Source organism: Amblyraja radiata, chromosome 11 (genome assembly GCF_010909765.2).
Source record: "Amblyraja radiata isolate CabotCenter1 chromosome 11, sAmbRad1.1.pri, whole genome shotgun sequence".
In the NCBI taxonomy this organism is placed as follows: Eukaryota; Metazoa; Chordata; class Chondrichthyes; order Rajiformes; family Rajidae; genus Amblyraja; species Amblyraja radiata.
In genome coordinates this window covers 56,107,252-56,121,269 of record NC_045966.1, presented here as the reverse complement: position 1 = coordinate 56,121,269, position 14,018 = coordinate 56,107,252, and the positions used below count along the sequence as shown (strand labels likewise).

Here is a 14,018-nt window from a genome sequence, read left to right as displayed (position 1 = left end):
GGCAAGACTATCATTAATTGTCAAACCCTAAATGTTCTTGAGAAGGTGGTGGTTGAGATGCCTTCTTAAACCATTGCTGCCCCTCTGATGAAGCTGCTATTATAATGCTGTTGAGGAGATGGTTACCAGATATAGATCAATGATAATATAGCAACCATGATATATTTCCAAGATACGGTGCTGAAGGAGAACCTTCCTTGTGAAATAGAGTTTTCACTAGAAGAAAAGATGGGGAATGGATTGAGTAGAGTCATAGAGTCATACAGTGTTTTTACAGGCCCTTCGACCCAACTTGCCTACGCCAACCAACATGGCCCATCTCTGCTAGTCCCACCTGCTTGCGTTTGGCCCATACCCCTCTAAACCTATCCTATCCATGTACCTGTCTAAGTGTTTCTTAAACATTGCGATAATACCTGCCTCAAATACCTCCTCCAGCAGTTTGTTCCATACACCCACCACCCTTGGTGTAAATAAGTTACCCCTCATGTTCCCATTAAATCTTACCCTCCTTACCATAAACCTGTGTCCTCTGGTTCTCGATTCCCCTTCTCTGATAAATGTACCTGATCTATTCCTCTTAAGATTTTGCACACCTCGAAAAGATCACCCCTCATCCTTCTGTGCTCCAGTGGAACAAAGGGAATCTCTCTATCCTTGAAGAACCTGCAGGTAGTGGTGTTCCCATGCATTTGTTGCCCTTGTTCTTGTTTATGGTAGAGGATATGAGTTTGGAGATGGCAAGTGAATGGATTGCCTTTGGAGATAGCACATTCTACAACCATGGTGAAGGGATTGAATAGTTAGGGTTGTAGATTGCCTGGGCTGCTTTGTCTTGATGATGGTCTTCAATGTTGTTGGACAATACTCATTTTGGCAAGTGGATAACATCCTTTCACAATCTGGATTTCTGTCTGGCAGACATCGGAAAGAAATGATCTTCTCACATGTGGATTCATTCAACGGAGGATACTCAAACTCAGATCTGCATCCAATGAGTACTATTTACGTTCCTCAGCAATGTCAAGGAGGGATGGTCAGACATTCTAATGTGGGAACTTGTCATTTGGGTATTTTATGATGAGCATGGTGAATGCTACCTGTCATTTGACTGCCGCTGCCTGAATGTTGTCAAGATCTTGCTCAATCCATTCGTTGGTGATTAGCGAATGGAATTGAATATTGTGTACTCATCCGAAAATATCCCCACTTCTAACCTTACGATGCAAAGGTCATCCATGAAGCTATGGAAGGTCGAGCGTAGAACATCTTCACCATGTGACTGGATCATGGGGCTGGCATATTTGACTCCAACAACTGGAACCACTTGCCTTACAGAAGGTACGACTCCAACATCGGAGAGGTTTCCTTTTGATATCCAATTGATTTCAATTTTACCAGACCTCTTAACACCAAATGTGGTAAAATGCCACCTTGATATCAAAGGCGATCATTCTTGTCTCATGTTGAGAAGTCAGCTCTTTGGCCCAGGTTTGGACCAAGGTTGCGGTGAACTCTCGAACCTAAACTGGGCAACAAGTTTTTGCCGAGTTCGTGCCACTTTAATGCACTGTCATCTTTGGCTTTTATCATCATCACTTTGTCGATGGTTGAGGATGATCTGATCGGCCAGTAACTTACTGGATTGGAGTTGTGCTGCTTTCTGCAGAGTGAGGGAAAATTCAGCCGGTGAGCTGACAGATTGTAGGAGTGTATGCTTCTGTCACTGATAGTCCTCACCACCTCATCGATGCTCAATTCTGAGCTGCCAGGTCAGTTCTGAGTCTATCCCGAATTCTCATGTCTATGGCACCACTCAATCACATCAAGGACGGAGGACATCCTCAATTTGAAGATTGTCTCCAAAGGACTGTGTAGTGGTGACTCTGAACAGCGCAGTCATGAACAGATGCAGTTGACACAGATAAATTGGTGAGGGTGAAGTAGACTTGTTCTTGAGCTAAATACAAACTGCTGGAGGAACTCAGCATCTGTGGAAGCAAACAGGTTGTTGATGATTGGGTCAGGACCTTGCATCAGAACAGGATAGTCCTGATGCAGGGTCTTGCACCGACATGTTGACAATTCCCTTACCTCCACAGATGCTGCTCGCCAGCAGTTCATTTTTTCAATCAGATTCAAGTGCCTGCAGTCTCTTGTCCATCCAGTTTTATTCTGAACTGGGTTCCGTCAACATCAGGCACAGATGTGGACTTGAAGCTACTGTATATCCTCAACCAGTGTAGGGGGTGATGGTACTACTTGGTGATGGGCATTGGAATACCTATCCAGTCTCTATTATGTACCCCTGTTAGTTGTTCCACTCTTACACAGGGGAGCACTGATTCATCAACTGGGAAGAGCAGCACATGGTGATGTTTGACCTGATGTCATGAAGGTTGGAAGACCTGGAGTCAGTATTTTTTGAGGATTTTGTGAACATATCATTACCGACAAAATAAAATATAACTTTCTCGTATATTTGTTTCCAAATAGTGAACCTGGCACTGTTTGGTGTGATGGTGATATTGAAGAATCACCGCATTGGAAATTGAGTTGAAACTGACAGCCTCATTTTCTATTAATCTTCTCTGGGCAACTTGCTCTTTGTGCAATCTATTTTTTTTTTAAATAATGTATCTGATTCAAAGTTCTAAATTCGCAGAGAGTGAAATCAGCAGTGACACTTTTTGCAATCCACATACTATTCTGGTTATAATCAGCTCCTCTCGCACAGCACAAGACAACAACTCACATTTTACTCGCAATTTAAAATATTAATACTTAGAAATTGGATTCTGCCCTTTTCTGTTGTTTTATTTTGGTGTGCGGCAGAAGAAAAAATACACCTCATCTATCACAAGATAAACCTCTCAGACTGTAGCTCACCTGCTATGTCCTGATATGAAAATCTTGTAAATCTGACCAGTTCATAATTTGTCTTCATCATTGCAGACAAAGTTGCTCCTCGTGGAAATCTCCATGGCAACCTTCTTCCGTGGCTGCCAGTTCTCACCCTCTCTTCCCCATCAAGAAAGGATCACATTGCATGTAGAATTAGTGCAACTCACCAGTTGTGAATGCTGGTGGACTTGACCGGTCCTTCAAATGAAGTTGTTTCTGAGTCTTCACAATTAGGTTCAGGGTAGTTAGAGTGAAATAGCGAGTGGTCTTTATAAGACCAACATGATGGAAAATTGTGCAGATGCTCTTTTGTTAGACTTTCCCCACAAGACGGATGTAAAAGCGATCATGAAAATCTTGCAGATAAATGAGGATGATATAACCAACCGGTGATACATGGAATGTACACAAAATTGCTTTTTTTAAATGTCTCAGTTTAGATTATTGTCATGTGTACCGAGGTACTGTGAAAAGCTTTTGTGGCATGCTATCCAGTCAGCAGAAAAACAATACATGATTACAATCGAGACATTTACAGTGTACAGATACATGATAAGGGAATAACGTTTAATGCAAAGTCCGATCAAGGATGGACCGAGAGGTAGATAGTAGTTCAGCACTGCTCTGGTTGTGGTAGGTAGGTGGCAATTTTCAGCAGCAAAATACTATTTTTCTTTGGAAATGGCGATTGATCCATCCAACATTGTGTACATTGAGACGCTGGTTCTCTGACATAACTACTATATTATACATTACAATTACAAAATCAATGCAAAAAGAGAGAACAAGCCTTTTTCAGCCCTCCCATTCACACGGGCCACTGAAAGTGAACAATAGAGGTGTCTCACTGGCAGGGGGATTCTGAGGTTTGGTCACAGATACATAACTGGGACAGGATGGTATGTCACCAGGTTTCATACTCAGTTGACACTGATTAATTAACACTTTTCCCTAATTAAGGTCGGAAAGAAGAAAAGATTCAAACAAGTCCGCACCATGATGTTTGAATTGATGGAATGGCGATCCCAGCTGCTTTCTGGGACACTGCCAAAGGATGAATTGAAGGAACTGAAGCAGAAAGTCACTTCCAGAATAGATTATGGAAATAGGTATGCAAAAATAACTCATTAACAATGGCACAGTTGAAGCCAGTGTGTAATCCTTCAGGTGGATATTTTTATCTCATCCCTTTTTTCTTTCTTTCTCTCTTTCGTTCTTTCTTTCTCTCTTTCTTTCTTTCTATTTCTTTCTCTCTCCCTCTTGCTCTCTCTCTCACTCTCTCGCTCTCTCACTTTTTCTTTTTCTCTCTCACTCTCTCTCTCTTGCTCTCTCTTTCACTCTCTCTCTTGCTCTCTCACAGTTCCGTTCTCACTGTCTCTCTTTCTCTCTCTCTCTCCTCTCCTTAGAAATAAATAGATTTTCTCCCTCTGGTCTATTGAATGGGATAGCTTCAAGCAATACAAATCAGCATGCTCTGTGGATGGCTTGTGTTGTTCCCCAATCTTCCTCTCGGGTGTGGGTGGGTGCCTGGGTGTGAATATCAGAAACGTTTTCCAGAAGTTTACAATCCTTTTTTTTTCAAATCAGCTAAAGCAGAATATCACCTTAACTTCCCAACCTAGTGTACATTTGATACTCCCTTACACACAAAATACAAAGCCTAGATTTTGTGACCTCTTTACAGAACACTGCCAATCTGCACCGGTGACCCTGAGCTTCCAGCTGCCTATCATTTTAACTCTCCTTCCCAGCCCCCTCTAATCACTTTTTGTCCTGTTGAATTCCAATATAACCCAATAGTTTGAGGAGCAGCATCTCATCTTTGAACGAGTCACAATACAGAACTTGGGACTCAACGCAGAATTCATCCATGGCTGCACGAAAAGTCATCAATCTCTATAATTTACTATCTTTATCTCTCCATCTATTGGGGATTTCCAACACTTTTTTTCTTTAAGATTTCCAATCGCTCCTCCATTCTCCAGTCTCTGCCCTCTCCCCGATTTTGATCCAATTCCTTCCCTTTACCTATCCATGCCGATCATTGCACTGACCTATGTTTCCCCCACTTGCCCACATTTGGTGCATTGCTTTCTATTTTTTAACCATCGTTTATTGTCTGTGCAGAATTCTGGAACTTGACCTTGTGGTCAGAGATGAGAACGGCAATATTATGGACCCGGACGTGACGAGTGTCATCAGCCTATTCCACGCTCACGAGCAGGCCACAAAACAAATCACCGAGAGGATAAAGGAAGAAACGGTATCCATAATCTTTGCTGCATGATGCATGGTTCATCTTAGGATGGGCACTGTAGTCCATGGAATATCTGTTGGAGTTTACCTAGATTATCATGTCCATCTCTGAGTGTTGTGCAAAGAACATTCAGCCAATGAACCAAAACACATGGAGTAAAGATATTCTCCATGGAAGAGAAAATAAAAAGACTAACAATAACTACTTTGGGTGGGTGCCTAGTGGAGGCTGAATAATCTAGCAAAGGAACAAATAGTGATAGAACTACGTTAGGAGGGGAGGAGTGGGGGTTAAACTTCGAGTGAACATTTGAGGAGTTTAGTTTAGTTTAGTTTAGTTTAGAGATACAGCATGGAAACAGGCCCTTGTGCCCACTGAGTCCGCACTGACCAGTGCTCGCTGCACACTAACACTATTCTACACACACTAGGGACAATTTACATTTTTACTAAGCCAATTACCCTATAAACCTGTACGTCTTTGGAGTGTGGGAGGAAACCGAAGATCTTGGTCAAGGGGAGAACATACAAACACAATGCAGACAAGCACCCATAGTCGGAATAAAGCCCGGGGTCTCTGCCGCTGCAAGCACAGTAAGGCAGCAACTCTACCACTGCACCACTGTGCCCTCTGAGTTACAAGCCCTCTGAGTTATAACATCGGATCTGATCACTCGGTCCAAAATTTGAGGGGAAAAAACAAATTTCTTCTCCTTGTTTCCACAGTCCCAGAGTCAAACAGACAGCTGCAACTTTGCCCGTATGGCATCTTCGCCAACTCACGGCCTGTACGTGTTTGTACGAAACTTTGTGTGTCGCATCGGAGAGGATTCTGAACTCTTCATGGCTTTGTACGATCCACTGAAACAGTCAATTATCAGGTGAGTCAGCAAGTAACCTTACAGCAGCTGTGATTTGGGTACCAATACTTCATCGTAATCACACAGCTTGTGAGGAAACTACTTAACCTCTACATCTACCTCAATAAAATCCTTTACTTTAGATAATTAATCAAGTAAGTTAATTCAAAATTGTAATGAGAAAATAAAGTTTTCAGGCTATACTCTTTGAAAATGCTTCTCTAGGCACATGTGTGTCTTAGAGTTAATCAGACAGCACAAAGTGGACCGTTCAACTGACCATGGTGCCCATCTATATCTATCCCTACTGCCCGCAATAGGACTGTATCCTTCCTTGCCCTGTTTAAGTTTCCATTTAAATGGCCTGTAAACACAATAGTTTGCCTCTTTCCACCACCTCCACTTGAAGCATGTTCAGATACGAAATGAAATTAAATGCCTTTATTTGTCATTGTAAGCACTGCATACAATGAAATTATTGTTGCCACTCCATTGGTGCATAATATACAAACATAAAAACACAGGACACAACTTAAAAACAATGTTAAAAACTAGGTATCAAGATAGGTAAATAATCAGTATTGCACATGGTGATAGTAAAGTTCAAGTTGGGTAGCAACATGGAAGTGTGCAGCATGAATAATACTCAGTGTTTTTTCATGTTGAGTGAAGATTGCTTTGGGGAAGAAACTGTCTCTGAGTCTGGAGATACGTGTTTTGGCTGACCTGTAATGCCTGCCAGAGGGCAACAGTTCAAAACGGTGGTGTGTGGACTCTTTGATGATGTTAGTGGCTCTGCTGAGGTAGCGTGAGGTGGCAATATCCTCCAGAGAGGGCAGTGGGCAGCCGGTGATTCTCTCTGCTGTTTATACCACTCTCTGGAGCGCTTTCTTATCTGCAGCAGAGCAGCCTGCATACCACACTGACATGCAATATGTCAGTAGACTCTCAATGGTCGCCCGGTAGAAGGCCACCAGCAGCTTCTTCTTGGTGTTGGGCCTCCTGAGCACTCTCAGGAAGTGGAGTCTCTGTTGTGCTCTCTTGATGGTTGCAGTGGTGTTGGCCGACCAGGAGAGGTCCTCGGATATGAGGGCTCCTAGGAATTTGAAAGTCTGCACCCTTTACACACATGCCCCATTTATGCAGAGTGGGGCCAAGTCTGCGTCCTGTTTCATCCTGAAGTCCAGTATTAGCTCCTTTGTCTTTGTGGTGTTCAGAGTCAGGTTATTTACTGAACACCACTCTGACAGTCAAAACAGTGGTATCAACAGTGATATCAACCACTCTCTCAGCAAGGAGAATTACCCTTCAGATCCCCTTTCAAACTTCTTCCTCTCACATAATACCTACGTCTTCTTGTTTTTTAGTACCCATACCATGGGAGGAAAAGTAACCATCCACCCTATCTGTATTTTGTGCATGATTATCAGCTCATCCCTCAATCCCTTTCATGAGGCTCAGAATATGCAGTCTCGTCCCTAACTAAAATCCTCCAAACTAGGCAACATCCTTGCACATCTCTGCTCTCTCAACAATGCAATCCCATTCTATTTTCCTGATGAATCTGCCTTCTGGTTTCCGAGCTGGGCTGCTCGTTTTTCTGGGGATAATGAGGATGATGGGAGGGGAAAACCAAAACATTAGAAAGGACCGTCACGTTACAGACACTGCTCACGGGTGTTAGAGTAGATAGGATTGTACTTTTCTAAACGGAATGTAGTAAAACATGATGTAAGAGAGGGGATGATTTCTAATTGTGTACCATTTGTATCTGACTTGAAAACACATTAACAATAACCATTAATTGAAGGGCACGGGCACAAGTTTCAGGGAGCTGTGAACTAGTTCATAGCTTGAGGCATCTATAAGGCAGCTGGTGTGCAACACTGTGCCAAGCTATGAACAGATTTACTAAATTGTCCTTGTTTCACTTCTCCCTCTCTTCTAGTGAAAATTATTTAGTGTCGTGGGGAAGTAAAGGACTCCCAAAAGAAATCGACATGCTGAACAACCTGAAAGTTGTGTTCACTGTAAGTATTAAATTGTATCATAGAATAATGGAGCTGTTCTTTAAGGACAGGTTTAACATATTCAACTGAGAAATCAGAAAAGCTTTGTTTGTTTGCTTTGAATAGGTGCGCTATATGGTACAACAAGTAATTGAGTGTAAAGAGTTTTGTTTTGGTTTAATTTCGGGATCCAGGCACTTCCCACAAGGTCAGCATTTATTGCCCATCCCTACATGCGGCACGGTGGCACAGCAGTAAAGCTACTGCCTTGCAGCTCCAGAGACCATGGTTCAATCCTGACCACGGGTGCTGTCTGTGCGGAGTTTGAACGTTCTCCCCATTACCTGCGTGGGTTTTCTCTGAGATCTTAGGTTTCCTCTCACACTACAAAGGTTTGTAGGTTACTTGGCTTGTATAAAACAAGTTTGTGTAGGGCAGTGTTAATGTGCGGGTGCGGGGACCATTGGTCAGTGCAGACTCGGTGGCCCTAAGGGCCTGTTTCAGCGCTGTATCTCTAAACTAAAATTTGCCCTAAAGAAGGTTATGGTGAGCAGCCTACTTGAACCGTTGTAGTAAGGGACCAGCAAAAACATTTCTACATCAGGTCTGTGGCTGCCTTGGAGAGGAACATGCAGCCTGTAGTATTGTTCTTGCAGCCCTGAGTAGAAGATGTCATGGGTTCGGGAGGTGCTGTTATAGTAGCCTGTCTCAGTTACAGCAAATAATTTTGTAGCTCGTCCACACAGCAGCCAATTTAATGATGGTGGTGGAGAGAATTAATGATAAAATAGTAAGATTAAACGAGAACTTACCAGTTTGAAGTTTGATCTTGATTTTATGAGGAGTTACGATTAGCGATTACGTGAAGAAGGGCCGTCCGTCTGCGTGCGCGTCAATCTTCAAAGCAGCGGTGTTAAATCACAGATAAAAAGAAGACCTGAGAATAGTAAGATTGAAGAAACTAGAACTTCCATGTGACCTTGATAGTATGAGGGTGGGAGCGGTGGGCACGTAATCGCTCATCGTAACTCCTCATAAAATCAAGATCAAACTTCAAACTGGTAAGTTCTCGTTTAATCTTACTATTTTACTTCGGAGTCACGTGAGTGACTACGTGAAGATTTCAAAGCTCTGTGATTTTACGCCGGTTACGAATCCAGGCGTCACACACTGAATGGATTGACCATGGATGCGTGTAATCATTAAAGCATTCAGACATTACGTAGTTAAGTAAGGACACTGATGCTTTAAATGAAAGAAAAGTTTTAAAAAACTAGTTTCCCCTCCCAACCTTGGGGGTAAACTATGGGACAGAACTTAAAATGGTACGTGCAAACACCCCCAGTCCGGTAATAGGTTTGTTATAAAACCGGTGGACCGTTATTTCATTCGTCCATCCTGCAGCCACTAGGATGTTGTCAAGAGGCATGTCCATTGCTCTTGCTGCCGACGTAGATGCAGCCCTGGTGGAGTGAGATTTAACCATATGAACGTTCACTCTGTTACCGCCATTACCCCCTTTGACCATCTGGAGATGGTTTGTGTTGACACCTTCTGGTCTGTTCTGAGCCTCTGTGGTTCTCCGTAACTCTCAGATAGTGGTGTTAGTATGTTACCACACACACAACCGTAGGTCCTCTGGATATGCCAAGAACTGGATCTCCATCCCTGGCATTCCTGGCCTGCTATGTTTATATCAGGTTCCTGATTACGAATGTTATGTTGTTCATATTGGTGGTCATGTGGTCCAACCGTAGCTTTTGCAGTGTCTGGACTCTTTGTCAGCATACCACCTTCAGGGTTAGTTATAGGCGGTCCCCACTGTCAAAGTAGGGTTAGTACCACGCTCACATCCCATGTCCATGTACCTTGGTCTTAGAGGTATTAGATTGTAAATTCTCTTCATGAATTTTGTTATAGAGGGGTGCGTTCCTATCGACCTGTGCCCTGCTTGCAGCGTCAGAAAGGAGGAAAGTGCGACTCTGGCACTATTGAATGCACTATAACTTTGTTTGTAGTTATAGTACAGAGTTGATAGGAAACTCCAAGACATCTGTTATCCGAACTGTGTTGTATTTGTTCGGACAGTCCTATGCCTTGAAATGGCCGCCTCAGAATCTGCAGACCAACAAGTTAATACGTTCGTGTAGTGGATGATTACTCCCTGTAACTGGGTTCACTAGGAGGTACCTGCTCTTGGGTACAGCCATAACTGGCTGGACTATAGTTCGCAAAATTTTTGGGACCAGGCTTGAGTAGGCCAATCTGGCACTACCAATATGCCTGTGGCTTAGTCTTGCTTGATTTTGGTCAAGCATCGGTTTGTGAGACAATTTTGCGGAAAACATGCATAAACAATCCTCCCCAATTGAGGGAGAAAGCATCCACTGCCTTTGTTCCTGGATCTTGCTTGCAGGACACATATCTGGGTAACTGATGGTTTAGTCTAGATGCAAATAGATCAAATCTGGTATGCCAAATCGTGTAGTTATTTCGTTAAATACTGCCTGATTCAACATCCATTCTGTGTTGTTATTAAACATCCGTGATCCAGCATCTGTCAACGTGTTATATCTACCTCGTAGATTTCTCAAATATTCCTCTTGATACACCAGTGCCAAATGAGGTTCGACAATCTATCGTAAGATACAGATTTTACACCACCCTTGTTAGTGGATATGTGCCACCGCAGTGGTGTTATCAATCTGAATTTGAACAGCACTGGTTGCATATTGCTACAGAACCCCTTGAGTCCAAATTGTGCCCCCAACAATTCTGGGTAATTGATTCCATGTGTTGGGGAATTACAGACTCCTGCTCATTCCATCTGCCCCCACAGCTCTAGACTGTGTTAGTAGCTCCCCATCCTTAGCCGCTAGCATAGGTCTGAAGAACCCTCGATGGCTTTCAAGCAAATTTACTTTGAGCTTTCTCACGTCCGTTATCCACCATAGTTATTCAACAAAGGTCTCTGCTGGCAATCCATAGTTTTGTCAATTTTGCCTGCATGGAATCTGAGTGTTCGTTCCTTTGCTCGCTGTAATTCTGGTAATGCAAAGGCCCGTACGTACTGCTGGAAATGCGGCTACTATTTGCCAATTACACTCGCTGTTTGCCTGATAGATGGCTAGCATTTGACTATCAGGTCATAGCAGGCTTGATTAATATAGTCGTTTGGCCCTAGGCAAAGTCACCAACATATTTATTGTTTTTGATAGTAAATTCTAGGTAATCAATTACCCTTGTAGGTGTCAATTTTGATTTAACTGGATGGATGAGGTAACCAATTCTATCAAACAGGGTTTTGGTTTGCTTTGACTGATGCTTCTGCCAATTCATGGTGCCTCCAAAATGAAATTGTCCAAATATGCCATTACTATGTGGTTCTGAGACCTTTGTAGACCCAGAATTGGTTTCCGTAGTTTTGTCAATAGTCTAGGAGCTGATGTCAACCCATTTAGCAGATCCATACCATCCAGATAAACTTCAAATATCTCCTGTTCTTAGTGAATAGACACCGAATAGTATGCATCTTTGAGGTCGATGCATGCCATGCGATCATTTTATAGGAAGCTCCTATAAAACAGTAGTTAGTCCGTAACAAAATTACTGTTTCTAAAAGTCTATACTGCACAAATGAGTTAAACCTGGATGAAGTGACATCCTCCATCTGTCACATGTCCTGAATGGCAATCCTGCCCAAAATTACTGGGCCTGCCTCGAAGACAATTCCAGTCCGAGTTCCAAGTCTGCTTGGAACCTGTGTATGTTGTGCAGTATAATTATCACGTTATTATCTGGGGATTTTTGGGGGGGTTTTTTTCAAAACCAGTTCTGAAATTTCATGTTATTGTCATTTTGAACAAGAACACAAGAGTAAATTACCAACATGTAACTGCTCCACAATCCCTTGTTTCAGTAAACCCAGACCCACCTACCTCCATGGCTACCGGTGGTCTTGTGGTAAGCCCAAAGGCCCCTGATGCGGATTCCTTTTCTCTCCTTGATTGGGAGTAGGACAGGTAAGGAGTGTGGATTCCATGTTTCTCCCGACCTCTGCTTGGGTCTGGTCTGAAAACCTCATCATACTGAGCCTGCCTTGTAGGACAATTCTGGCCATTATTTTGAGTCTGCCTTGAAAGATGACTCTGATCGTATTTCCGTGCCCAGCTTTCAAGCTACCACCGGATTCAGTGAACCGCTTACCCCCTATGGAGGTGTGGGGTGTGTTGTCGCCTATGCGGATATTTTGCCAACTGCTGGCTCTTGAGGCCATATGCATGCTTCAGTATGTTCATACTTTAAATTCGAGATCTGTTACCTAATGATCATTCACACTCCCCTCCACTGAGAGTGAGGTTCGTAGGCAGCCCTGAAAACAGGTGCTGCCGCAGGCCTCTGAGGATACCTGTGCTGACATGGCCCTTCCAGTGGACCTAAATGAGATTCTAGCTTTGGTCAGACTGAAATGGACCATGAATGCTCCTCTCCTCAGAGCAGGAGACATTTGTGCATCCCTGAAAACAGGTGCTGCTGCCTGCGGGTTCTCCATAATACCCGGGCTGTCATGAGCTAGATTCCATCCAGGGAAGCACCCAGTGGAACCTGGATGATTGCAGAAGCACTTATTTTCTGTTTGTTTGTATGGAAGCTTATTATTCCTTTTATGTAAAGCATTTTGGTGTTGACTTAAACAGTGCAATATAAGTAAAACTTACTTACTTACTTCCTTTCTTCTGCTTGTCCCTGGGAAGGTTCCCCCCCCCCCCTCTTCTTTGTACTCTGATTCAGAGTGGTTTCTTCCACATGTAGTCCCCCCTCCAATGGGGAAGACATTGGGCTGCCCTATGTGCGAGGCTCCCGGCACCGGCACTGCTGTAGGCCGTGCTGATACTGCTCCCTCCCTTGGAGCAGATCATTGTTGGAGCAACTTCTCCATATGTTGCTCCATGTGGGAGAAGTCGTCCTCAGACGCTCTCCGTTGAGGGAGGGTATCCCTCTTCCCCGGACTCATCTGAGTCAACGGGTTCGTTTAGACTTGCGGGTGGCATTACGCCCCGCAGGACAACCATGGAGCTCCTGCTCCCGCGCAAAGTCTCCTGCCGATTCTGCTGTCGGCGCTAATGTCGGGAACAAGACCGTCGCCCGCTATTTGGAAAGCTGCGGTCTTCGGCAGCCGACATCCCCCCGGGCCGTCTCCTCGACATCTGGGCTCTGAAAAAAACTTCAAGCCCAAAAGAACGCAGGTAAGTGATTCAACTTTCCTTACCTGCTTATCCCGACGGCCTGGGAGGACTCAGTGCCTGCCAGTCCGTCGTGCGTGTTGCGATCAGACGTAATGACGCGCACGCAGATGGACGGCCCTTCTTCACGTAGTCACTCACGTGACTCCGAAGTAAAATTCTCTGTCTGTGGTGACCTGGGCCCAGACAACGGTTGGAGGCCAAACTGGAGTTTGTTGATCATGGGCCAGAAAGCAAGAGATCATTGACTGTGTCCTGCTCATAATTACTATCCATTTGCCCTTTTAGTAATTGTGTGAGATGGCGTGCTTGACTCAGTGGGGAGCATGGGTGATCTTGTGAAATTGATTGCCTTGGGTCAGGACTGTAAATAATTAGAAGATGATCAATAAGAATCAGAACCTGCAGACAAGAGGCAATTATAATGATAACATTATAATATTACACAGTGATGAACCTGAGATTTAACAATGCCTGCATTCAATATGAAATCACTTTAATAACACATGAAAGGTCTGTTAACAAGCAGGCCATTTGTGTAACAAACTGTAGTTCAGTAAGGTCAATGTATTTGGATGAGCTTGTTCATATTCCCAATTCAATGGTTCAATTATACTTTCTGGTCACATGTGCTGAGGCATTGTAAAATTATTTTTATTTGTATAAAGTTCAGAAAAAGTCTTACTATACATAAGCACAATCACAAGAATATAAGATTACACTGAGGCAGTATGCAAGAGTCACCT

General features: G+C 43.5%; 1 protein-coding gene across 1 annotated transcript in view; it reads left to right on the top strand.

The window, feature by feature from the left end:
* Positions 1-14,018, top strand: part of dock2 (dedicator of cytokinesis 2) — a 703,541-nt gene that overhangs the window by 85,596 nt on the left and 603,927 nt on the right. The window contains exons 6-9 of the mRNA XM_033029960.1: positions 3,865-4,013; positions 5,032-5,167; positions 5,887-6,041; positions 7,969-8,050. Of these exons, the coding sequence (XP_032885851.1) occupies positions 3,865-4,013; positions 5,032-5,167; positions 5,887-6,041; positions 7,969-8,050 (522 nt within the window). The remainder of the gene's footprint in view (positions 1-3,864; positions 4,014-5,031; positions 5,168-5,886; positions 6,042-7,968; positions 8,051-14,018) is intronic.